The sequence below is a fragment of the Gadus macrocephalus genome, chromosome 16 (genome assembly GCF_031168955.1).
Source record: "Gadus macrocephalus chromosome 16, ASM3116895v1".
Classification (NCBI taxonomy): domain Eukaryota; kingdom Metazoa; phylum Chordata; class Actinopteri; order Gadiformes; family Gadidae; genus Gadus; species Gadus macrocephalus.
Window position 1 is genome coordinate 10,493,221 of NC_082397.1, and position 23,829 is coordinate 10,517,049.

Below are 23,829 nucleotides of genomic sequence, written 5' to 3' on the forward strand. Positions count from 1 at the left end.
GAAATGCATTAAAGAAGAAATATACAATAAAACATACAATAATACATAACATATTTATACTCGGTTTATTGCTTTACTGTTCTTCAGTCCAAGTAAAATGTCTATAGTGTCAGAGAGGCGACTGAGAGGTCATCATGACTAATAAACGTAGTCATGTAATAAACTTTTTATTCTCTAAATGAATAGTTGAACCAATAAACTTTTAGATAATAGGTATTTAACGAAAATAATGTTATACATTAGCCTTCACAGAATAAATGACAGATCGGCTACGCTCCAAATCAATTGCCCTGTAATTTTAAGGGTACAAACATTTAATTGTTCTATGTTAAAACAGGAAAAATGTGTGTGCCAATTTTTGGCATACTGACTTTTTTTTGTATTAAGACAGACGAGTTCTTTTTCTGGCATACTAAATAGCATGGTTGGGTATCGGAAGGCAAGGAGGGTCTCAGATTTGTTGTTGTATTTTTTAATTGGTCGTGGGAAGCTGAGCAATCATGTGACTTTGTCACGTGACGATATTTCATTCCACGCGTGATGAAGCTTTGATTGAATCCACATGTACCATCCTTCTCTGTACGGTATGATCCGGACCAAACACTTGTTATCTAAATCATATTTTGTCAGCTGTATGTATTAAGCACATTTTCGGGCACTCTGTAATGCGAGCTCAACCTCTTAATAGCTCAACTGCAACAATATGAATGTTTTCTGTGTATTGGGGCTTATATTATTTAAGGTTTCCCATATCTATATTGACTACTTTGTGGGACGGTTGCCGTGTATAATCTGAGTTCAATGACTAGATATCATACCTCAAATGAACGTCAACTCCAAAATATAGAATACGACACTTGGTTTGTTCATAGCTAACTATTCAGAAGTGTACAGTAGGCTGTAATCGTCAAATATGTTTTCAAAACAAACCTAGGTTTGCCACTTGACATGTAGATATTCCGAAGTGGTCATTCATAATTTCGCCCGATTACTAACGTTATAGCGTCATCTTTCAGTCTTTTAGACTAAAATGGCACCGAAGAAAAGCACCAGAGCGAGTACGAGAGCCGCCGACTCCAGTGAGTAAACTCTTGACCCTCATCCGCACTAAACGACCCCGTATGGCGGTCTGTCACAGTGGAGTGATGATGATGATGCCTCGGCAACAGGTACATTTGACGTCACTCCCAAAGACGACGACAGCCGAGAAGAGGTGGAAGTGAAGAAGCCGATCCGGGGTAAGAGATCGGCCTCTGATAGTTCCGATAAAAAAACAAAAAGCGTACCCCCAAGCATCCCTCTCTTCTCCCATTGGCTGATGAAGTCGGAGCCCGAGACCCGGTTGGAGTACGGGGTTGACGTGAAGGTACACGGTTTGCTCCTGCGTGACCTCACAACCTCGGTGATTGGATTAGTTCTGTTATATGTATTTCTGATTTCATTTCAATGCAGTTCGGGATTGAGGACTTGAAGGCTCTTCCCAATCAGACGGGATGCTGGGATGGTGTCCGCAATTATCAGGTAGTAGATCTACACATGTACCAATAATGATATTGACCTAAAACATGCATTCACTCCATGACATCCCTATAGCATGACATATTAATCCTAATCCTAATGTTCGCTGGGACGATTGTGGGTTTGGGAGTTGGGAGAAAGCTTGGGAGAAATAAGTTAATGTTTGTGGCTTAGTGTATTCGTGTGTATGGTTTATACTCTATGGTAGTGTGTGTGTACACTATTGTACATGGCTTCTGTTTATGACCTCTAGGCACGCAACTTCATGAGGGACATGAGAGAGGGGCATGTAGCCTTCTTCTACCACAGCAACTGCAAGGAGCCGGGCATCGCAGGAGTCATGGAGGTAAGACCTTGGTCCCCACCACAGTTACCTCCAGACGATTGAAGTTTTTACTGCTTTAACATGGCTTGTGTTTTTTTTTGCCTCTAGGTCGTGAAGGTGGCGTATGTGGACCACACTCAGTTTGACAAGAAAGACGTGCACTTCGATGCATCCAGCAAAGCGGACAACCCCAAATGGAGCATGGTGTGGTTCATGATTGTTTTATGTATTTTGCTTTACACCTATATGATTGCATCTTCAAAAACCACTTATCCGGGGTCGGGTCGCGGGGGAAGCAGCTCTAGCAAGGGGCCCCAGACTTCTCTTTCCCAGGGCCACATTGACCAGCTCTTACGGGGGGATCCCAAGGCGTTCCCAGGCCAGTGTTGAGATATAATCTCTCCACCTTGTCCTGGGTCTTCCCCGAGGTCTCCCATAGGTTAAAAATCCAAATTAATAAATGGACTGCATTTATATAGCGCTTTTCTAACCTATTGGCCACTCACAGCGCTTTACAATATTGCCTCACATTCACCATTCATACACACCGACGTCAGCCATGCAAGGCGACAGCCAGCTCGTCGGGAGCAGTTAGGGTTAGGTGCCTTGCTCAAGGACACTAAGCTAAGAGGAGCCGGGGATCGAACCAGCAACCTTCAGGTTACCAAGTACTTCCCTTCGTCCTCTTGTTTGTAGGTTGACGTCCGGTATCAACGGATGCTTCAGCGGTTTATTCCTCTGTCTGAGCTGAAGAAGTACCACCTGAAGCACAGTGCAACTGGGGGCCCCCTGAAGAGCATGGCTCTGTTCACCAGCGCCAGGCTCTCCGTCCAACCCCTGACCCCTGGTACGTACCTGCGCATCCCCCCACTTCTAAACACGTGCGTCGGTTCATGTTCCCTGGGGGTTTAGACGTTTTTCAGGAGTTTGATATTCTATTCTTCGGCAAGTTTCACTCATTGTGTTATTTGTTTTTACAGAGGAGTTTCAGTTTGTCTTGGACTTGGAGACTAAAGAGCCAATTTGAGAGTTTGGACCCAAACTCAACACTCCAATAATGTTTGACCTTGCTTCCTTTTTTGTAATGAAGTTTTTATATTGAACATGTATTTGTAGCCAAGCAAATTTGAATGTTATGATAAATACAATCCAAGAGCGTGAATAAATATCTACCTATTCCTATTTACTCTAACATTTATTAGATCTCTTCCATTATAGAACCACCTCATCAACTACAGTCTAAAACACAGGCAGCACATTCACAGAGGACGGCATCAGGCATATATGTGGAAAAGATGCTCCGAAGTCATTTGGCATCAATTTATTTATAGTTTTGTGGGACAAGGAATACATGATTAGTATTTAGCAAAAGAGAAAGTCGATCTATTGTACACCTTCCGGGTTAAAATACTAAAATATGGTAGCCAAGAGGATTTAATTTGCTAGGTACAATTAGGCACCACTTCAGTAGTTTCTAATGTGGAAGATACAGAACACGAGGCCTTAAATACAAGCACATAGACACCCTCTTCTAATACCGGTGGAATGCTGAGGTAAAGCATGTCGATGGTCATGTTGTGGCACTATGCACTGCAAGGTCAATCACAAGCGATAGACGGTCACTGCTCTTATGTACAAATCATAATCGATAGGATAATACTGAATCCCTTGATTTTTAGGACAAGGGGCTGACAGAAACAAATGCGCTCCAGTTATTTCTCGTAGGACACAAAACAATACATAAGAGGAAACGATATATTTAGCAAGAAATAGAAGTGCAAAGTTATTGGTTCTCTTGACCTTAAAACATTAGGAATGACGTTAAATGTGGTGGTTGAATGATTAAATGTGTAATGTCTAAATTTCTTTTGACATTTTTTTACAACTAAATCATTCGGACAAAAGAGTAAGTTTCATACAAATTAATTTACAGAACGGAACGTGTTAGAATGTGACGTGAGATGACAAACAAAACAAATCGGTCACTTGAGAGTGAAAAGCAGAATCTCAGACTTCAACCACAGGAAGCTGTAACATGATTAGTCCCCCCCCCCCCCCCCAAAAAAAGTAAACGAACAAGAACAAGACCTGCAACCCAAGCCACGTAAAATGGCTCATCCACTCCGCTTCTCTCAGTTGTTTTCCTCTATTGTGCACATAAAGCCCGGCTTCCCCCCCCCCCAAGCAGCCAAAACATGCCAGACAGCTGGTAACACCTGGTGGTGGGTGGAGGGAACCAGACCGACCCTCAGTCCACCAGACACCTCCGTTCCTCCGGGGGGGGGGGGGGGGCTAGCCGCTCTCCTCCCTCGCCGCCTGCTCCAGTGCGCTCTCGGACGCGGCCGAGCCCTCGAACCTCTGGGCCCCGATGACGGCCTGCTGGGACATGCTCTTCCTCACCACGTCGCCCTTCCTCCACAGCGTGATCTCCTGGAGGACAGCGGGGGCGACACAGTCAACCGGTGATCGATAACAAGTCTCCCGTCTGAAAATGGCTAAATCGTATACATAGCTGGAGGGCTTAGCTCAGGAGTTAGGTGGTTGACTTGTGAGTGGAAGGTGTCTAGTTCGATCCCCGGCTCCTCCTAGCGGACACCTCACCCGCTCCCGACAAGCTGGCTGTCGCCTTGCATGGTTGACTCCGCAGTCGGTGTGTGAATGTGTGTGTGAACCATCTTCAGTCGCTTTAGATAAAAGCGTCTGTTTAATAAAGTTAATGTAAAATAGCGACGTTTCAGCTCCTACACAACCGGCTTATTCCCAAAACCGTTGTATCGGATTACGTGCGGTCCCCAGTGCTAGGCCGTGACGCGGACGGGGGTTGGTAGTTTAATTCCCACTCTTGGTCTATGTATTACAATGCTGATGTGCCAGAAACTCGGTACCTGCTGTTTGAAGTAGCGCCTCTCCTCCTCGTCGATCAGAACCAGGTTCAGGTAGTAGCGCACTGAGAACTTCTTGTTGATGTCTCTCATGGTCGGTGTCATCTCGTAGCCGGCCAGAAACAACCGGATTGGGATGGACTCCCCTGTGATCGGTGACAGTTTCAATAGAGAGCCACAGTCTATTACAGAGCAGATACAATGAAAAATAAACTATCCTAAAATACATAAATAGCTTCCATGAATTTAAAGGTTCTGTAAGATTTAAGGCAACTTTATTTATATAGCACTTTTCATACACAAGGCAGACTCAAAGTGCTCGACATTAAAACATCGTCCTACAATAAAATGAAATAATTGGGCTATAAGTAATTTGTGTATTCAAGTGTAAAAACAGTTATCGGTTGTGGAGCTGACTGCGCCTGCCTCTGAGTCGATCTATATTTATCTCTAAAATCCATACACTTGCTGCTCATTTCTGACGTTTGTTTCATTTTAAAATCTTTCTCTCTCATGCACTCGCTCTACAGCTCTTTAATCTTACCTACCAACACCATGAATCATGAATAAACAAGTCAAGTCTCATTACCGACACCACTGATGAGGAACTAACTGGTTTCTGTGCCACTCACCTCTTACTGGCGCCCCGTCCATGATCTCGTACTTGGCGATGGTGTCGTTTTCGTGGTACACGCTCGGTCCTGTGCCAGTGGTCTCGCGCTTTATAATGTCAATCTCCATATGCTTGATCTTGATCCTCACCAGTAGGAAGTAGATCTTCCCCACGATCACATCTTTCAGATGATACCTGTGACGGTGCAGAATCAAAATTTGATGCATGGAAATCTCAAGGGTCTTCCAAATGTTTATACAATATATAGTAGTGATCATTATTATTAGACACATTGAAGCTGACACTTAAATATTGTTAGAAATGCTGGGCATTATGGTCTGCAAGTATCAATCTAATCTTAAATCGTCAATAATTATCTTATCTTTCTAATCTATCTAACTTTTTTTTTCTTGAGACTCACTTGGATTTGTTGTACTCAAATTCAATGTGGAGGCAGTCTTCAATCCCCACTTCCATCTTAATAGACGAGTTTAGCTCTGGGTAGGTGCTCAGAGTGTGGACCACGATGTCCATCTCTTTACTGATGTCGTTCATTCTTCTGCTGACCGTCGCTCGTAGGAAGTACCTGTAAATAAAACCAAACACATTCATGTCTAGAAGTCCCCACACAAAAAAAACATTTGACTAGGTGGACTTTGGATAAACTGCCTCTCTCTTGTCAAGGCACCATGGTGAATAGTGAAATATAGTTACCAAGTGACAGATTAAGTGAAGGATGTTAATGTTTGAATACAACAGTGAATGTTTTGCTTCCTTCTCAGTACCTGAGCTTGACGTTCTGGCCGGTGTAGGACTCGTATGGCTTCTCAACATGAGTGAACTCAAAGTCAAAGGTCTGGGACTGGGTGATCTCGCCGGGTCTGGCCAAGTCTTTGACCAGAGACACAAACTCATGATGGTTCCCTCTGTCGTAGTACAGCTCTGTGGATACAAGCAAATATCATAAATCAAATCTTGGTTTTCCAACATCCTGCTGTTGACTATGAAGGCAACAGGGGTACGAGCTCAGAGAACAATGTCGACAAACAAGAAACGTCAGGGGTAAAGGAAAGGTGCAAAACGCATGATCAACCTACACACACACACACACCTATCTGGCCCACAAACTCGATCTTGATCCCCTGGTGCTCCAGCCTCTTCCCGGGGTTCTTCAGAGTGACGTTCACCTTCCCACTCACCGTCTCCCCATCGTAGAACAGAAAGTACTTGTCCTTCTTCCCATCTTCTGTCTTGTGTTCAGCCTTCTTCCTCGTCTCGGCGTCATTCAACACCACATCGATTTCTGCACTTTGACCAAAACTAAAGAAACTCATCGTCCTCCCTGGCGGTTCACCCTGTACACACGTCGGTATGAGCCTCTTATGGCCTCTAACTAGCCAGTCTGGATGGACTTGTTTGCAAAAGTATCTATCGCAGCTCTATGACCTTACTCCTGAAGAACGAGAGGACAACATAGACTAACATAGACCTGTAGATGTAGAAGCTACCCCTGGGTACCGGACCAGACGTGCACTCAGCGGTCAACCAGGAGGAGATCAAGAGTCAAATTAGAAGAACATCTTCCCTACTTCCATGGTGGTGTCTCGGATGTCTCGGATGGGGGAGACTAGCGTCGACAGACAGAGGCGTGCGGATCCGGACGCCGTGCGTCCATCAGAGAGTCGACGACCCCGGTGGTTACATCGGTCAGGATGGGGAACTCTCTTGGCAGATTGACGCGATCTGTCGTGTGTTGAAATTACATCTGCAGAGTAAATGTTGTCAAATGGTCAGGAAGTAGCAATGGTCTGTTGAAGCGAGTACTTCCGGGGGATCCTTTCAAAATAAAAGCACAGGTGCTTCGGCGCGGATCGTGATTTACATAATGTCGCGACGATTCTCTCCATTAATGCATTTGTAGCATTCACATCCTTGTGTACTATCCACATCCATGGTATCATCCACATCCATTTGTAACATTCACAATCCTTGTGTATCTTCCACATCCAGGTGTAGCATACTAGAATCCACATCCAGGTGTAGCATCCACATCCACATCTATGGTAGCATCCACATCCACATCCATATTAGCAATCACATCCACTGTCGCATCCACATCCACAGAACATCTATCCTGGCATTATAATGTCTTTAGTCTGAAATTTGAATTGAATTGTCTTCATTGTCTTCGTCTTTCCTGTCATGAAAAGGTTTTTCGGAAAAATGTATTCATATTATGTATGATCGCATTAACTGCGGATGTAGTCATTTTGGTACTCATTATAAATGTGGAGCTCTATACCAAAATAGAATTAACCATTCAATCTCATGTTAACTTTGGGTTCCCACAATGTTAAAAAGCTGAGCAAAGCAATTCTCCAATTAAAAATGTATTTAATAGTAACAAATCAAAACATTTTACAATAATATCAAATGAACAACAGTTCCTGAGTTACTTATTACACAGATCATTCTAGAAGACTTCCAACACTGACACCTATTGTTTCAGAAGATGAACTGTAACCGATGAATGACAAGTTTAATACTGCAGATACACACAGATTAATACGTTTTGTAACTCTATGTTCAACAAACAGTTTTTATTGCCATATGTACATAAGTATGCTGCCAATGCATGAAAAAAATAACAACAAGAAATGTCTTTGTACATTTAATATTGATTCAAAAACTGGACAATATGTCCAATATTCACAAAATAATTAGTAAAGCACAGAAGGTCACTTATACACAAAAACAGCACTCTTTACCATGTTCATAGTACGTAGTGAGCTGCAGCATTGTGGTATATGTAGTCAAATTCATTGTAGTTGTTACACTCAGACATACCTACAACTTATCAATCAATACATCGGCCAATAAATTGGCCTATATTATGCTACTAATTACCTGCGTAGTAACAATATACAAGAACCGAAGATGTGTTACATTTGTGAAATGTTATAGAAAATAAAACTTTTTTTGGAAAACAATTTCAGGAGTATAAAGTTGTTGAGATAAAAAAGAGGATTTGTTCAAAACCTTCCTGAAGAAAAATAACTCACTGTTTCTTCCATGGTCAGACTGTTGCCCCGACAGAAAAAGGTCACAGCTTTAAAAGGAAGCTAGTAAGTTGTGCAATAAAACGTTCTCTTGCAAAGTAAGAAAAGCTAAATGAAACAAAATGCATTGTAGTTGTGAAATCAACTAATATTACTTTGGCAACGTTTTGATGTGTTTGTATCTCTGTGCTCTGGAGAAGTGTGTGCTGATGATGCGGCTCTAATGTCCTGCCGGGACGGACCGGTCGCTGCCGTCGTACCGTTGGCTCATTTTCATTTAGTGGCGAAGTCACGCCTCTTCCGGTAGAGCCCATGGGACCGATGAGATAGAAAAATATGAATGGGTTTCAATGGAGAGAAAGTAATTATTGAAACCCATTCATGTTTTTCGATCTCATAGGTCCCACCATGGGCTCAATCGGAAGGGGCGTGACTTCGCCACTCTATTCTGCTTCCTTCACACGCCCCCCCTCGTTGTTAAATGTTGAAAGACGACTTTCGTTTTTTTTAGAATTGATATAACATTTTGAGTTGTAGCATACTGGGATAAATGGTATTACAAAGATTCAAAGTTATTATGTACTCAGTAATACTTGTATATTTGTAGATATATATAACGAAGGCCAGTAAGTTGTGCCTAAGGAGCCCTAGCTCATGTGCCATAATACTTCATATTTGATAATGCGGACCACTTCCCCCCCACCCGATTGATATAGATTTGTCTTGTTTGTCGTACAGACTCGGATGAATTCTGTGCCCCCTCATATGACGAATGACGACTTGTGTCGAAAATGACCCTGCGTCGAAAAACAAAGACAATGTAATTAGCATAAATCGTAATTATACTGCAACAATCTAAAAGCTGTTTGTATATGAAACATTGAGATAGTGAAGGTCAATCTGTACCTCGTCTGGATCGCCGTAAACCACCCCATGCTCGTGGCCGGGTGTTTTGTAGCTGAAATTACAGAGGTCGAGTTTTACTTAGACTTATGTTGGAATAAGAAGCCAGCCTCTATCCTACTTCTAGTCAGCTAGGATTGCAATTACTTCCTATCGTGCTCTGAAACACATGTGTGAACTAAACATATGAGTTGAAAAGGCTGATTTGAAAGTTGATAATATGATCATGATTATAACCGAACACTGTTTGGTTAACAAGAGGATCTACATTAACAAGTGTCTTCTGACTATAGGTTCAAATTCCGACATTTTTTCTTTTTTGATGTAAAATAATGTCCATTGTGTGTTTAGAAAAGACTGGATGTCCCTTAAAAGCAGCTACTTCTTTGGCAGTGACCAATCTCTTGGTATAAGAGTTTACTGATATATATTTGGTGATTTGAATGCGTCACTTACTTATTATCACTGTGATCTTTGCTGGAGAAACATCCATGTTTGTGGGCATGACAAATGCCAACAGTTATACAGATGAACGCAACAAATGCAGCCAATGACTTCAGGAATATCCCAACGATGTCAATATCATCTAGAATAGTACGAAAAAATATGTGTCAGATAAAACAAAACATTTTAATACATTTGCTTAAGTTAAAATGATTCAAATGGTTGCATGATCAAGTAAAGTATGAAAAGGCTTGAACATTATACTTTACGTTCTGTTAGGAATTCAAATTATTTTTAGTTTAAAATCTTTTCTTCTTTTTGATTGGCAGTTGAGGAATCGTTCAAAGGCATTCAGCCAATCTAAAGTCTCAGGCTCTAAGCTTATATTTTGCGGAGGCTACAAGTGAGCTTGTGCTTAGTTCCACTAAGGTGACTGTGTGTATTTATAGTTGGTCTGGCATGGATTATATGGATTATAGTTATTCCCACTGTGAGGCTGTATCTCCAAATGATTATCACTCCCCTTTATTCCCTATGGTCATTATACGATTAGAGAACATGTTGATTTAAGAATCACTTCATTCTTCACTATTGCATGTTTTTCTACAGGCACGTTGTGGAGTAATTGAATTTAAAATTAATTTGGGACTTGGATGCAATTTTTATGAAGAATTTGTACACCTTGAATGTACGATACGTGCAAAGAGACCATACTTAACTAAGAAGCATTATTTAATGGCATATGGATTTGTATCTTATTATTGTACACATCTATTCAAACTAGTATAGCGTTTAATGGATATATGTGTAAATGTATCAGGCTAAGTGTTATGATGTCATTACATAACACACTGTTAGTGCCAGTAATGTTATTAAGAGCTGGCTGAGCCCAGTGCTTACGCTCACGAGTGAAGCAAGACGCACCTTCTGAACCAGACTCGGCGACCTGGAAGCAGTTCACTCCCCAGCACTCACACATACCCCTTTTTCCACCAACGCGGTTCCAGTGCTGGTTCGGAGCCAGTGCCAATCTCAAACCTGTTCTTGGCTTTTCCACATATATAATCCTGGCTCCCGGCCAGAAGAACAAGTTCCAACTCAGTACCAACTCCAAGCTGGTCCAGAAACGAGAACCAGTGAAGTCTAGTATTGGGTCAGCGTAATTTTAACACGTTAATTAGGGCGTTAATTTTAACGTCCTGATGCGGTGCTAGGACAACAGTGTCGTATGCTGACGCATAGACGTGCCTCTACTCTAGCCCTAAAGTCTCGGAAAAACCAAGCTGGTCCTTGGGAGGTTGGTGTGTAGAACCCACACTGAACCAGCACAAGCACCAGCACACCGGGTTTGCGTTGGTGGAAAGGAGGTAACAGAGGATCACCCAGTCCTGACACCAAGGGGAATGGGTGTGGGACCACTCACAGACTTCCATCTTCTGCGGGGGGCACTGGGCGTGACCAGCGTCGTTCTTGGCCTGGCAGTAGTATTCTCCCGCATCGTCCTTCTTCACCCGACGGAATTTCTGCCGAGAGGACATTTTCCCACAATAACATAACTTGTTTTACGTTCCATTGACTGGCTCTTATTGCAGGGGATGCACACCAGAATATAGAAACAATGAACATTTCACAGTGTAGTGCAGTCGCTAGGTGGTTCAACTCCCGCCTGAAATACAATAGTAACTAGATATTGAATACTGTGTCTGGGGCACCCCAGTGGTTCAGTGGGTAGAGAGCGCGTACAATTAAGGCCCAGTCCTTACCGAAGTGACGGGGGTTTGATCCCTGCCCGTGGTCCTTTGCTACATGTCCTCCCCTCTCTCTCCCATACCTTCCTGTGTATCTCACTCTACCCTAAAAAGATAAAAACCTTAGAAAATAAAAGAGAACACTGTATCTAGCGAGTAATAAGTACTAATGTAATAATACTATAATTCATAATTGTATTATATTAATTGTATTAAACCTCACTAATAACTAAAGACAAAACCCTTTTCGACAGCCTGCAGACATTGGGGATCAAACCCAGTTTCCTGTTCTGCTTGGAGCCAAACCACCGAGCCAAAACGCTACTCCGCCCACGAAGGCGCCTCCATTAGTCTGGTTCCCCCCCAGCACCCACCAGGCTGCCGGTGTCCTGGTTGATGGTGTAGGAGGAGTTGATGAGCCGGGGGCTGGTCTTGGGGTCCAGGGGCAGCTCCTCGTTGTTGTGGAACCAGCGGTACTGCGCTGCGGGGAAGCCCTCGTTCTCCAGGCAGCGCAGCTCCGAGGACGTTCCCACGGTGACGGCGTCCGGGACGCTGCAGCGCGGCACCACCGGCCTCACTGCGGGGAGGGAACGCCTTTACTCACCCTGAAGCCTGACCACCCTTCACTGGACAGCATCAGCCAGCCTTTACCTGCACTCTTCACTTTATGCATCTGCACATTTAAATGTATGCACCTACAGCTCATATATAACATTTTATTTTACTATAAAATTCTTTACTAGCTTATTTTTTATTGCAGTCATCCTAACTCCTTTTTGTCTTATTTTGCCTTAATATCATAAGAACTTCACTGTACAGAATGTCCATGTTATACTGCCCTTCTGACAGCAGTAGGGCCCTGTAGTCTGGCTGTACAAAAGGTTGCAAGGACCCTCAATGTTTCCTCCGACGTGCACCACAGTCCAGTACAGTGCAGTGCACCGCAGTGCAGTGCAGTACAGTACAGCACACTGCAGTGCAGTACAGTACTATGGTAACAGTACCTCTCACGGCGAGGTTGATGAGGATCTCGTCAAAGTGTCTCTGGTCGTCGATGGCCGCCACCTCGCAGCGGTACTCGGCGGTGTCGGTGCGGGTGGCGTTGAAGATCAGGATGTTTGCCGGTTCTCTGAGCTGTGCCCTGTGCTCCAAGTCGCCTGGGGGGGGAGGGGGGGCGGGGGGGGACAAGGAACAAAACCACTCATTGAAATACACAGCGTGTCCCCGCGACGGATCAACGGGGGAATTCACTGCCCACTGCCCCATCACAATGTGGGCCTGAGAAGGGGCCGCTTCAGCTCAGAACAGCGGTGCCAAGAGGTTTCCTGTGATGCTGCTGACTGAGGGATTTATCTTTTTGTGAAAAGAAACGTTTCAAACAAGTGCCTCCTACCAGATATCCGATTCTGGAAGTACACATAACTGGGAATGCCGTTCTTGATCTTCTTCCATTCGATCCGGGGATTGTTGGTGGAGATGGATTCTATTAAGCAGGTCAGCTCAATGGCTGTGGAAGCGGGGAGAGAGAGAGGAAAGGAAAGACAAAAGATATCAGCAAACCAACCGGAACAACAAAAGCTACTTTGGGCAGGAGGGGAACGGACGGATTGTTACAGAAGCTTACGCTCAAACTCATTTGCCCACACAATCTTGTCTGTCGTCCGGAGAATAACAGCGAGAGATGGCACGTGGCCTGCGAATAGAAAGACAAAAACACAGGAAGATGGTTATGGCTCCATATGGCAGACAGCTGTCAGTCTATCCAGAGGAATTAACAGATCAGATTTGTTGAATTAAAGTACTGAGTGACTGACAACAGAAGATCTGTTGAGTTAGGGCCCTGAGATGTGATTTATGTAACCAGAGCCCATTAATCACGTTCCAATTGTATCCCAAGAGAATAACACCTGGGGCTGAATGGGTAAATGGTGCAATCATGAAACACTAAATGCCCACAAAATAGTCCCAGGCTCTGTACCCTAAAAATATCACAAAATGCAGCAGCTTTTCATTGTCTGTGGCGGTTAAGAATGATGTTAAAAATGTGTATGGAAGCATGTTTTTTGTTAATTGTAACAAATGTACACACCGCTTTATACCCTCATGAAAGAAACATCGTGGAGGAGCCTTGCAGACTGTGTGCCGATGTACTCCCGGCTGATGAATTAAACAAGGGACCTTACAGATCTATTACGGGGTTTGGAATATAATTACTGCCATGTTTTGTTTGTTTTCTATTTTTCTCCCCGAGTCAGCTCAAAAAGTATTGTTTGTCGACCAGGATAACTTGGCTGGACAACGGTACTGTTTTTAGTTTCAGCATATTAGTGTCTTCCTTTCAACGGAGGGATTATTTCCCGGTTCGAAGCGATCAAATTAATTCTTTATTCAGCAATTCCGGTTCAGTACGGAGGCTTGCGTGAAAGAGAGGGGGAATTTATGACGCAACGCACAGTGAGCGAGGATGCATGTAAATGAACTGCTTAGCAAAAAAACATGGGCCCAAAACAGAACAATCACATTTATGTTAATCTGCTTTCCTGTTTTCCCCTAAAGGCCTGGAATTAAAAGGCACCCAAACCTAGACCTAGATCCTAGTTGTTGTTGTTAAGTAACCTATTTAGTTGATGCTTCAGTTCCAAAGGCACTCCTTGTGGCAAGGTTTGTTTCTTAAAAGCCAGATCTAAAAGGCCTCATGGTAGATAAATTAAGCTGGCTCAATCAAAATGCCTTAACGATCCAGATGGATTAGCATAGAAAAAAAACCCAATGGTAGAATGATACATCAACCGGCAATCAAGCCCAGATCCTAAGCATACATGAATTGCTCCTAACTCAATGTATTGCCATTCTTTTTAAACAGAGCTGTCCGCTGTACACTTTCCGTGTGCCTTTCACTTAGTTTGTGCATACCTTTCAAGGACATTACGCAGAAACAATACAGTCTCTGCTCACAATCTAATACCATAAATACAGTAATCAGCGGGTTCACATCCATGTGAAAACAAGCATGCAGAGCAGGCCCAACCGGGTCCTTTCCCTTCTCTGTCGGACAACACAGAACGCTACAAAATGAGGGGCTGGATTAGACGATAATAAGCAGTGTGGCTTCCTAATTGGTCGAAACATCCGCCACAGCTTATTTTGGAGGCTCTGTGATAGTAACCCTCCCAGACGATGTCGTGACTGCATTTTTTTTCTGCACTCTGAAAAAGACTATCCCACCACCCCCTCACCCCCCCCACCCGCCTCACACATCATCACCTCAGCAGCACTGCGCATAACGCCTCCTCGCATCCACGTAGCTCTGGTACCCCCCCCCCCCCCCCCCCCTCCGCGCAAAGTGGGACTAGCCTAGTGGGGGCCAAGTGCTCATTGTTGACAGTGGGGACAACCCGCATACTGCCACCGCATACTGTGAGCACAGCTGTGGTGGCTGTGGCGCGGAAAAGTGACTCTGAGGTCTCAGCTTCCGTCTCCGTTGCGCTGACTTTCCCACTCGGTGCACGGAGAGGGCTATTTTTATCCCAACAGTGACTGGACATCCTGGGAGACACATAGCTTATCCAGCAGACACAGCCCCCCAGTATACAGATGAGATTTGTTCTGGTCTGTAAGCACGGAAACAACCAGGCATGGTGGCTGGAGAATCAGCCCTGAGGTTTTCTTGTGCTGAAGAGCGCTTCAAAAATAGAGATTGGCTTCAGGCTTTATCAGTGTTGTTTAGAGTTGAATGTTTGATTTGAGGAGATCGTGACATACTGCTGTGCTGGGATTTGTTCAATCTGTCAGCATGGACACATTCGATGGGGACTCAAACCATCATATAAAAAGCAGTCAAGAAGAGAGATAATAGATCAAGCAGAGATCATACAGACTTTATAGGACGACTGCAGAAGAAGCCTCCAGCAAAGTTCTGCATCTCAGTGTTTTAGTGATTCATTAAAGCTGGGGAAGGGGATTTATTTTTACAAGCATTATTTACATGTTTGTTGAACAGCTATCAATCGATCGAATAATCTTATTCAAAATATCCTTTATCTGTGGCTGTCGCAAGCCTGTAATAAACCAGTGAATAATTTAATCCGGCCCAAATGAAATGATTGGCTTGCCTGCCCGTCTGTCTACCTACCCGGCGGCTACCTGTGCACACTCTGCCCTGCACCCATTGGCCACGACCGGGGTCTTCCACAAGGCTAGGCTGAGGTACTGCTGAAGCTAACGAGCTTGTCATGTGCTTTGAGGGAGTGGCCTTGGGGACAGGCCTGAAGGGAGGGGGAGGGATTCTTTCAGAATTGCCAACCCCAGCTTTAAGTAAGTTGTATGACTCAAAAATGTTGTTTTTGTTTTTGTTAGTTTAAGAGGCTAGGGATCATAGATTAAGGGGCGTCAATTATATGAAAACAAGAAAAATTTAAGCCTTGGGAGTTTATTTATAATTCTTTCAAAATGTGGGTCTTGAAAAGATCATTAGGAGGTCTGTAAACGGAGCCCTACAGTGTGTGGCCTTCTGACGGCCTGGATCTCGTTAACACACCCCTGACCCTGTGTCCCCGTTTGTAAGACAGTAAAACAATAAAACAATACATTCAAGGCTGTGGGAAAGAATGATTCAGTAAACAATGGCTATAAATAGGTTAAATGCTAATATTTCCTACAAAACCAAAAGCATTCATACACACAATAGTGACCCTGATAACACAATCAGGTCTAAAGATGAATCTGTATCTGTTCTAGTACATAAAAAATAATCCATGCAGGAAAGCCAGCCCACGCAAGCCCTTTTTTTTTATTAATCTCCTGGTTGTGGTAATGCATAGATAAAGTACCAGGCCTGTTTGGAGTGAAATGTTCTATCAAATTGACACATTTTGCCATCGTCTAAGGCACTAAAAACATGTAAACAACTGGGCTTCCCATTCTCAATACAAAGTGGTGATCCAGTAGTCTATAAAAAGCCTTTTTCCAGACATTCCAACACAGCCATTTAAAAAATGCAATGGGTTCTGGTCTCAGTCTTATTTGAATTTCCGGAATCAGTAAATGAGCCATCGAGAGACTGCATGGAGACTAGAGTAGGACCACACATCCAACGGGCTGGGTAATATATGATGTGTTAACACAACATATTTGTTAAACTTTCCCATATTATAGCATGCTGTAAAAGGAAGGACGATAAACATTTTAGATATGTTATGACTATAGGATAATATGAAAGAATAATATCAATTATGAATAAATTCCACTTTTTCCTTATGCATGCACACCCTACAAAATGAAAAACCTGATGCAACAACATTTCACGATGCATATTCGAACAAATTCAAACCAATATTCTAATAAGTAGATGAACACGTCCAGTAACCCTGATCTGAAATCCCCCTGGCAGGTGCTGTGTATCTAACAAATGATACTTTGGACTTGGATCTACCTCGACCCGGCTCACATTGGCAATCACTTCAGCGCTGCCGGTATCGCAGTGTATTACATACCCCCGGTAGTCAGTAAATAAATCTGGTGTCATCTCATTCCAGCTTCGGAACTGCAGAGCTATACGAGAAGAGCATTATGAGCGAGAAAGCTTTGCCTGCTATAGCTTTATCACTTTAGCACTGAAAACACTCACAACTAAAGGCTCAGGCCGCACAGACACAGGCCTGGAATCAGTCGGGTACCACTTTATGTGGGGATGTATGGGCTGACTATTACGGCATAAGCATAGCAGATGGTCACAGTGGCCGCTGGCGAAAGGCAGTCGCACTCCTGTTTACTCAGCCTGCAAACTTGTCTTCCAAACTCTGTTCATGCGATGGCTGTTCATACATGCTTAATGAGCAATGAGTCATTTGCAAAAAACAAACGCAGTCACGTTGGGGGTATTTGTACTTCAGAAACGAGTCACGCCAATTTGGAAATATCACAGAGCATTAGCCAACTTGAAGGGGGACTTACATTCACCCCATTAAACTCGCTGGCCCCAGCTTGCCCTGCCAGGGGTGGGGCAGAACAACAACATTACGGAACCGATTGAACCTGCTGCTGGCCACCTCCTCCTACGGGGCAAGCCATCCCTCACTCCAGTCTGTCCTTGACCTGAGAGCCTCTGAGACCATTTGTAAAGCCTTCATTAACCGTGTGTCACTGTGTCAGGCTCGGCTCGTACAGAAGTTAAGAGACAGCAGACAAATGCATTCCCCACCACATGGACACATCCAGCTGTGGAGAGGAAAGGAGAATGAAATAACGGTACGCCAACGGGGCTACACCTGTTAACACACGGAGGCACACCGATGTGCAGTACTCCAGCATGCTATTAAAGGAGCATTGTCTCCTGGTAGAAGTGTATGATTACTGCCAACGAAACGCGGAGTACAAAGGGGTGATTCAGTTTAAAGCAAAGCACAATTAATAACCTAGATATTACCGAATTATCGATTATCGTCAGTTGGTTCACGTGTCAACGTGATGAGATACGATTTGCATGCATTGCAAAACATCGCTATGCTTATGAGTAGCTTCACATTTCCACTAGAGCGCTGTCAGGATAAGGCATTAATGAAAGGCATGCATCGGGACGCTGGGCAGCATCACAGCCCGGGTGTCGGATACCCACCGAGTTAATATTTAATGTCGCGGAGTTAAATCAATTGCCCTTCGTGAGAAGAAAAGCCCAACAAGACCCTCGACACGTCCCCCCACCACCACAATAGGAAGATCCACCTCAACATGATTACAGACAGAGAGCCTAACGTCAGCTTACAGCTCCAGCAGAGGAGAAGCTAGGGCTCTGATTTACAACTACAACCACACGGACCGCACACTGCACAGCCACTAACCCCCCTGCAGCTCGTCGCTATCCAGGAGAAAATTACTCACATATGCTCGAACAGAAGAGAATGAAAGCGATGATTCGCGCTATCGCCATCTTGTAGCTTTCCATGTATCGGCCACAACACTTGCACATACACGTACACACACACACACACACATGCGCGGGGCTGAGCTCTGTGAGAGTCAGCACCTCTGTGAGGTATGGGAGGAGGATGGGGTCCGCCGCGAGACTGCTGGATGATGTTGCCATGGAGGAGTTTCCATAGCTACAAGGGCATCGCGGCGGAACAGGGTTCATCGACCACCGGAAATAGCTGTACCATACTCACCATACAATTGCTATAGTATTTTATAAATCCAAACAATGCATTTTGTTTTTATACCAGTGTGACTTTTTCAGGTAAATGCTCCATGCACGTATGTGACATTGTTCAGAACATAATTGAGGAATTATGACACATTTTCTTCACAAAATATGTATTAAGTATTTATAAACTATATTATGTTTAAAATAAATATTTTAATTAGGGCACCTGCCGGTTAATTTAGGTCTATAGCCTATCAGACTACGTATGATCAATTTCAATAATTGAAACGGTTGAAACCATTTAACATTATTTATGATCATTATAAATGTATTTTTATTTCAGTGGGAAGTGGCTGCAGCAGGTTCACCGAATTAGACTGCAGGTGGCAGTGTGCAATCAAATATCCCCTCGGAGGGTCCACGTCACTGGATAATCACTGCATTTCATTCAACTGACCTGACGTTTTCCTTTATAACCTATGTAAGCCTCGTACATATGTGCCAAGTGCCATGTGGTTAGCACAACGTGTTATAACTACGTGTAGTTGTTTATACCCATAAATAGAGTATTGATCATAGTCGTATTATTATGAAATTTCTAGAAGACACATATTAGTCCTATATTATATTAAGCCTACACCTCACTCAAAAGGGACTACATAGCAAGCCTACAAAAAAATAGGTGCACTAAATTTAAAAGTATAAAAAAAAGTATCTGGCTTTCACAGGCTCATCCTGTTGTTTCATTCGGCCCAAATAAAATATTTTGAAGGCTTACCTTACCTGCCTGTCTACCTTTCTACCGGGCTACCTGCGAGGAGTAATGCCCATGCACTCATTTCTCATGACCAGAGTCTTCCGCAAGGCTGAGCCATTGCTAAAGCTAGCGAGCTAGTCACATATTTTGGGGGTGTGGCTTTGGAGGAAGGCCTGAAGAGAAGGGTTGGCTTTTTTCTTTTTACCATTGGATACTTTCGAAAGGTTGTTTTCTCTGGCAGGTTTCTCCAAAATGCCTGCCCTAGCTTTAACGCTAATAAACAATCAAATGTGTATGGCTATTGCTGTCATATTCTAGGCTACGTTCTCTTTATCTGCCAAGACCTGAATAGTTGTTCAATCGGGAAGGGTTGATAACAATCTTGCTTATTATAGTTGTTAAGCTTCCCCATCTAAGAACCACAAAGTAAAACCACAAACTGTTATTTTGGGTCCAGAATTGATCAACTCTGCCCTGGAGTGAGAAAGAGGTAACCCGATTATCATCCTAGGCAGGCAATGGAACTTGCGTCATTACCTTCCATTGATGGCAAAAAAAATATGTGTGAGGAAATAATGACCTCAGATCTCTGAGGACTGAAAAACACGAGGTTAAGAATCAGTGACATGAGTCATATCGTTACGTAACAGATTGAGTCAGTCAAGGTACTGTGGTATATACCTCCTCCGAGGAACCATTTGGTGGAGAAGGTAGTGCCAATCTTTTGTACGCTTCCACAATTCTATTCAATATGCCTGCTGTAATTAATATCCACACAGGTTTGAAAAATGATTTCAGCCGGATCTCAAGTTCGGTGGTGAAACCGGATACCGGCATATCCACTGGCACATGAGCGCCGTCGTTTGTAACCTATTGAAAAATCTATACAACAATGCTGTTTTTGTTAAAAACATGACAATATTAAATATCAACGGCTTCTCCAGCTCAACACGTAATACCAAGAGCTTGTGACATTAGGCTTCCTCCCCGGTCTCCAAAAGCAAAGTTGAGTTGTGGTGATGCCTGCCAGCTCTTAGGGGCTGGGCCACGTCCAGCACTCAGAGCTTCATAGCTTTATTCTGAGCGTTTGACCCTCGGTCAGAATGTTCTGGGTTCGATCCCTAATGTCCCCAGCCTAACTGAAAGCATCCTTAAGCCAGATGCTTAACCCCAGCCTGAACCTTATGGATCTGTCCCTGTATCAATATAAGGCACTTTGAATCAAATGTCCCAAATGAACCATCGCCGCCACCAGCCTGCCCGATGGAAGTGGGTCATTACAGCGGGATTAGTGAGACACGCACAGTAGCTAATGTCCAGAGCACCATAGTGGTTTCTCCTGCTTTCTAGGCTTTACAAAGCCTACTTGTCCAGTGTCACTGAATAGTGTCGTAAGCCTAAAGTAGCCCTTGAGAATTGATGCTACTTCATTGGCCAGGTTTTAATTATATATTCATTAATGCTTTTGCTATTTTGTGTAGCAATATGCTACAATGTATGCCATATATATTACTAGTATATAGAATATTGCTAAGTTAACACTGATGCCTCAATCACACAAATAATCTCCATATAAAGACATATCTTAGTTAGCTCTCGCTGCCATGACACCTGCCTAAACCTTCAAGATCTTTATGCAGCTGCCAGCTCCCTCCTTGCAGCTAAAATTAGAGTATGCTTGCAAAACAACACACTTAATTACCTCATCATATTTCTGCTGTTAATAAATCCTGCATCCCAATATCATGTTTTCTTACCATATCTATCATTTTTTGCCAGATCTACTGTCAAATCAACGCTGAGATCCTGTTTCGGCTTTGAACACACAGATTAATTACATTTTGGTATTCATGTAGCTATAACGAATGATAAGAACATAATGACAACACAAGGATTCAAAACACTGCAAACATTATTGATAACAAATGTGCAGCACTGTCAACGATACAGACCGAGCTTGTATGTTTGCCACTAACATGGCGGACAAGTTAATGGAAGAAACTTCAATTTTTTTTTAAATCTTATTGTTAAGAAAATGCTTGTTCTTTGTTAGTCGATCATCTATGCCGGTGGTGCAAGTACAGCCTACATGTAAAAAATATCATGGTATAATATCATTATACTACGACATGTGGTTTGTTTAAATGACCAGAGTGACCGTGTAAGTATTCTAAATGGTTCAAATCCTCATTGTTCAAAAATATATACAACCTAGCCAATAAATTGTCACTTCCATCTCTTACTAATGTATTGCTGTCATAAAACGACTAAACGAAGCCAGTTTATTGTTCATATCCAATATGACACTGTGCTGACAAGACATTTAATTTGAGAGACAAAAGCTCAACGACTGAAGAGCTGATGAGGGCGTTTCATTGCCAGGATCCTGACCTACTGCTTAAAACTTCAGAAACACTCATCAAGACGTATGCTAAACACCCCACAGGCCATTTGCCTTCTGCAACACCTCTCTCACTAGAGGCTAAACAAACGCTTTGAATCAGGAGCTAACAAATCAAAGCCAACAGATCGGATACGATAATAACACATAAATCGCCACATAATAGCTATTTTATTTAGTATGCACACGAAAATGCTGAAGGTCATCTGTGCTATCAGACACTGGCCAACAGAGGGGAGCACCACAGCACAGGACTTAAAAGGACGTATTCCAATATTGGCCTAGAAAATAAAAGCACAGGTTATTGAGGTTTTTCTTCAGATAAAATTGAAAGAATCAGCATGTTTAACTTGGAGTCCTGTCATCATAATCCTCCTCATGACTAAGAAACTGCATATCTAACTGAATGGATCTGACGTTAGAGAGAGGGGCTGTGGCTCTGTGTTCACTCCTTAACACGTTGGATAGTGAAAGGAGGCAGATCTGAACATTGGCTTCAATTAACACTGGGTATTTATAGCCTTCTCAACTCCAATGAGCGGCAGGTGAAGCATCAAGACTTGCAACAGGGATGTGCTTTAAGGTTTCATCGGTTTCAAAGTAAAAGTCTCAAAAAATGTAATTCCATGTTCTCTAAATGTAATCGTTCACTTTCAGTTTTGCAAAGCAAGAAGAATTGGGTTTGTTTAATTCAAATCTGTTTAGTACTACATGGGAGTGGTAGTTTTCTATCCATGTTTATCTAATTTGTCGAATATGAAAAAGGAAAATATTTAAGAGGCTTAGTCGTAGCAATGTACAGACGTCAGACTACTGTACAATGGAGATACATGAAACCATGGCAACTCTACATACATGTAAGTGTGTGTGTGTGAGTGTGGTTGTGTGTGTGTGTGTGTGTGTGTGTGCGTGTGTGTGTGTGTATGTGTGTGTGTGTGACCCAGGCTACACATGACGCAAAGAAGTCAGAACTGACTCCTACGCATTTCTTTCAACAAAGTTCTCACACAATACTATTCTAGAATGCCATATACCAAACCGCACCACACCATACTATATTATACTTTTTCACTCAAATCTATTCGACAGCTTTTTTAAACACTATTATGACAAATTCTGGCATTCTGTGGTCTGTTATTTCTGAAAGCAGACCTCTTCTATTGAATAACAGGCTATGCTATGAAAGCAGCTCTAGCCATAAATTCTAACAGCCTAAGCCTTGAAAATCAATAAAAAACATTTTTGTTGTTTTATATTGTTTCAAATTATTGATTTTTTTCGCGCCAGGATCATCACCGTCCTGATACTATACTATAATATGAGCTATACTAAATACCATACCATACTTTATCAAACCATATTGCTATACTATTCTATAATATACTATACAATATAAATACTATGCCATACAATACCATAGTTTACTATATTCAGCTGTATACTATACTAAACATACTATGCTACACTACTATACTAGACTAGGCTGTGCTATGTGATGTTATACTATATTATGTTATAATATGGTATCCTTTACTGAATGTTGCAATATTGAGTTAGTCGTTTATTATTTTTTGATTAATTCCAGTGTTCACGTAATGTTTCTGAATATGACCGGTGAATATGTGACAATGGATGCTTTTTACATACACACATACACATGCACAGACACACACAGGTCCACACAAACACACACACACACGCACACACACACACAGGCGCACACCTATTTTACATAAAAGATTATTTCAGCTCTCCTTATCTATTCTCCGCCACAGTCTGTCACCCTTTTCTGGAAGACATCACACACAGACACAGAAAAAACAGAAAACACAAAAGGCACCACCACCACCCTACCCCAAGTCTTTCTATTTCTGTGCCTGGAGCAGCCAGCCAAAGCCATTACGTAATGTTAGTGTCACCGTGGAAACAGAATGTGTACCTTACACAACGGCTCACAGAGGGTCATCAGACAGGGCTCTGCTGGGCTGTCATCCTCTCTGTATGTTTAAGCTGTGTTCCACCGATGGACGGTTGGGCCGGG

At 42.9% G+C, this 23,829-nt stretch overlaps 3 protein-coding genes across 3 annotated transcripts; 1 reads left to right on the forward strand and 2 right to left on the reverse strand.

The window, feature by feature from the left end:
- Positions 1 to 441: 441 nt before the first annotated feature.
- Positions 442 to 3,025, forward strand: thyn1 (thymocyte nuclear protein 1). Its single transcript, XM_060074443.1, has 8 exons — positions 442 to 584; positions 1,017 to 1,079; positions 1,170 to 1,366; positions 1,453 to 1,521; positions 1,772 to 1,864; positions 1,952 to 2,047; positions 2,540 to 2,690; positions 2,824 to 3,025. The coding sequence occupies exons 2-8, from the start codon at positions 1,031 to 1,033 to the stop codon at positions 2,868 to 2,870; spliced, it is 702 nt and encodes a 233-aa protein (XP_059930426.1). The 5' UTR covers positions 442 to 584; positions 1,017 to 1,030; the 3' UTR covers positions 2,871 to 3,025.
- A 124-nt stretch (positions 3,026 to 3,149) lies between these two features.
- Positions 3,150 to 7,174, reverse strand: vps26b (VPS26, retromer complex component B). The gene is made up of 6 exons (XM_060074442.1): positions 6,450 to 7,174; positions 6,124 to 6,280; positions 5,760 to 5,924; positions 5,358 to 5,533; positions 4,729 to 4,871; positions 3,150 to 4,273 (listed from the first exon to the last, which is right to left on the reverse strand). The coding sequence occupies exons 1-6, from the start codon at positions 6,670 to 6,672 to the stop codon at positions 4,136 to 4,138; spliced, it is 1,002 nt and encodes a 333-aa protein (XP_059930425.1). The 5' UTR covers positions 6,673 to 7,174; the 3' UTR covers positions 3,150 to 4,135.
- Positions 7,175 to 7,712: 538 nt separating this feature from the next.
- jam3a (junctional adhesion molecule 3a) lies at positions 7,713 to 18,617 on the reverse strand. Its single transcript, XM_060074441.1, has 9 exons — positions 18,369 to 18,617; positions 13,117 to 13,185; positions 12,886 to 12,999; positions 12,497 to 12,649; positions 11,867 to 12,069; positions 11,168 to 11,267; positions 9,757 to 9,886; positions 9,304 to 9,355; positions 7,713 to 9,194 (listed from the first exon to the last, which is right to left on the reverse strand). The coding sequence occupies exons 1-9, from the start codon at positions 18,571 to 18,573 to the stop codon at positions 9,159 to 9,161; spliced, it is 1,062 nt and encodes a 353-aa protein (XP_059930424.1). The 5' UTR covers positions 18,574 to 18,617; the 3' UTR covers positions 7,713 to 9,158.
- Positions 18,618 to 23,829: the final 5,212 nt, after the last annotated feature.

Bases quoted from the DNA above. Each gene is read 5' to 3' on its own strand.
- thyn1 (XM_060074443.1), top strand. From the start codon at position 1,031: ATGGCACCGAAGAAAAGCACCAGAGCGAGTACGAGAGCCGCCGACTCC. The intron at 1,367-1,452 runs GTACACGGTTTG...ATTTCAATGCAG, and splicing joins AGTACGGGGTTGACGTGAAG to TTCGGGATTGAGGACTTGAA. The intron at 2,691-2,823 runs GTACGTACCTGC...TTGTTTTTACAG, and splicing joins CGTCCAACCCCTGACCCCTG to AGGAGTTTCAGTTTGTCTTG.
- vps26b (XM_060074442.1), bottom strand. From the start codon at position 6,672: ATGAGTTTCTTTAGTTTTGGTCAAAGTGCAGAAATCGATGTGGTGTTG. The intron at 6,281-6,449 runs GTGTGTGTGTGT...TTGTATCCACAG, and splicing joins CGAGTTTGTGGGCCAGATAG to AGCTGTACTACGACAGAGGG. The intron at 5,534-5,759 runs GTGAGTCTCAAG...GCACCGTCACAG, and splicing joins TTTGAGTACAACAAATCCAA to GTATCATCTGAAAGATGTGA.
- jam3a (XM_060074441.1), bottom strand. From the start codon at position 18,573: ATGGCAACATCATCCAGCAGTCTCGCGGCGGACCCCATCCTCCTCCCA. The intron at 13,000-13,116 runs GTAAGCTTCTGT...CCGCTTCCACAG, and splicing joins GTGGGCAAATGAGTTTGAGC to CCATTGAGCTGACCTGCTTA. The intron at 9,195-9,303 runs GTACAGATTGAC...TTTTCGACGCAG, and splicing joins TTTACGGCGATCCAGACGAG to GGTCATTTTCGACACAAGTC.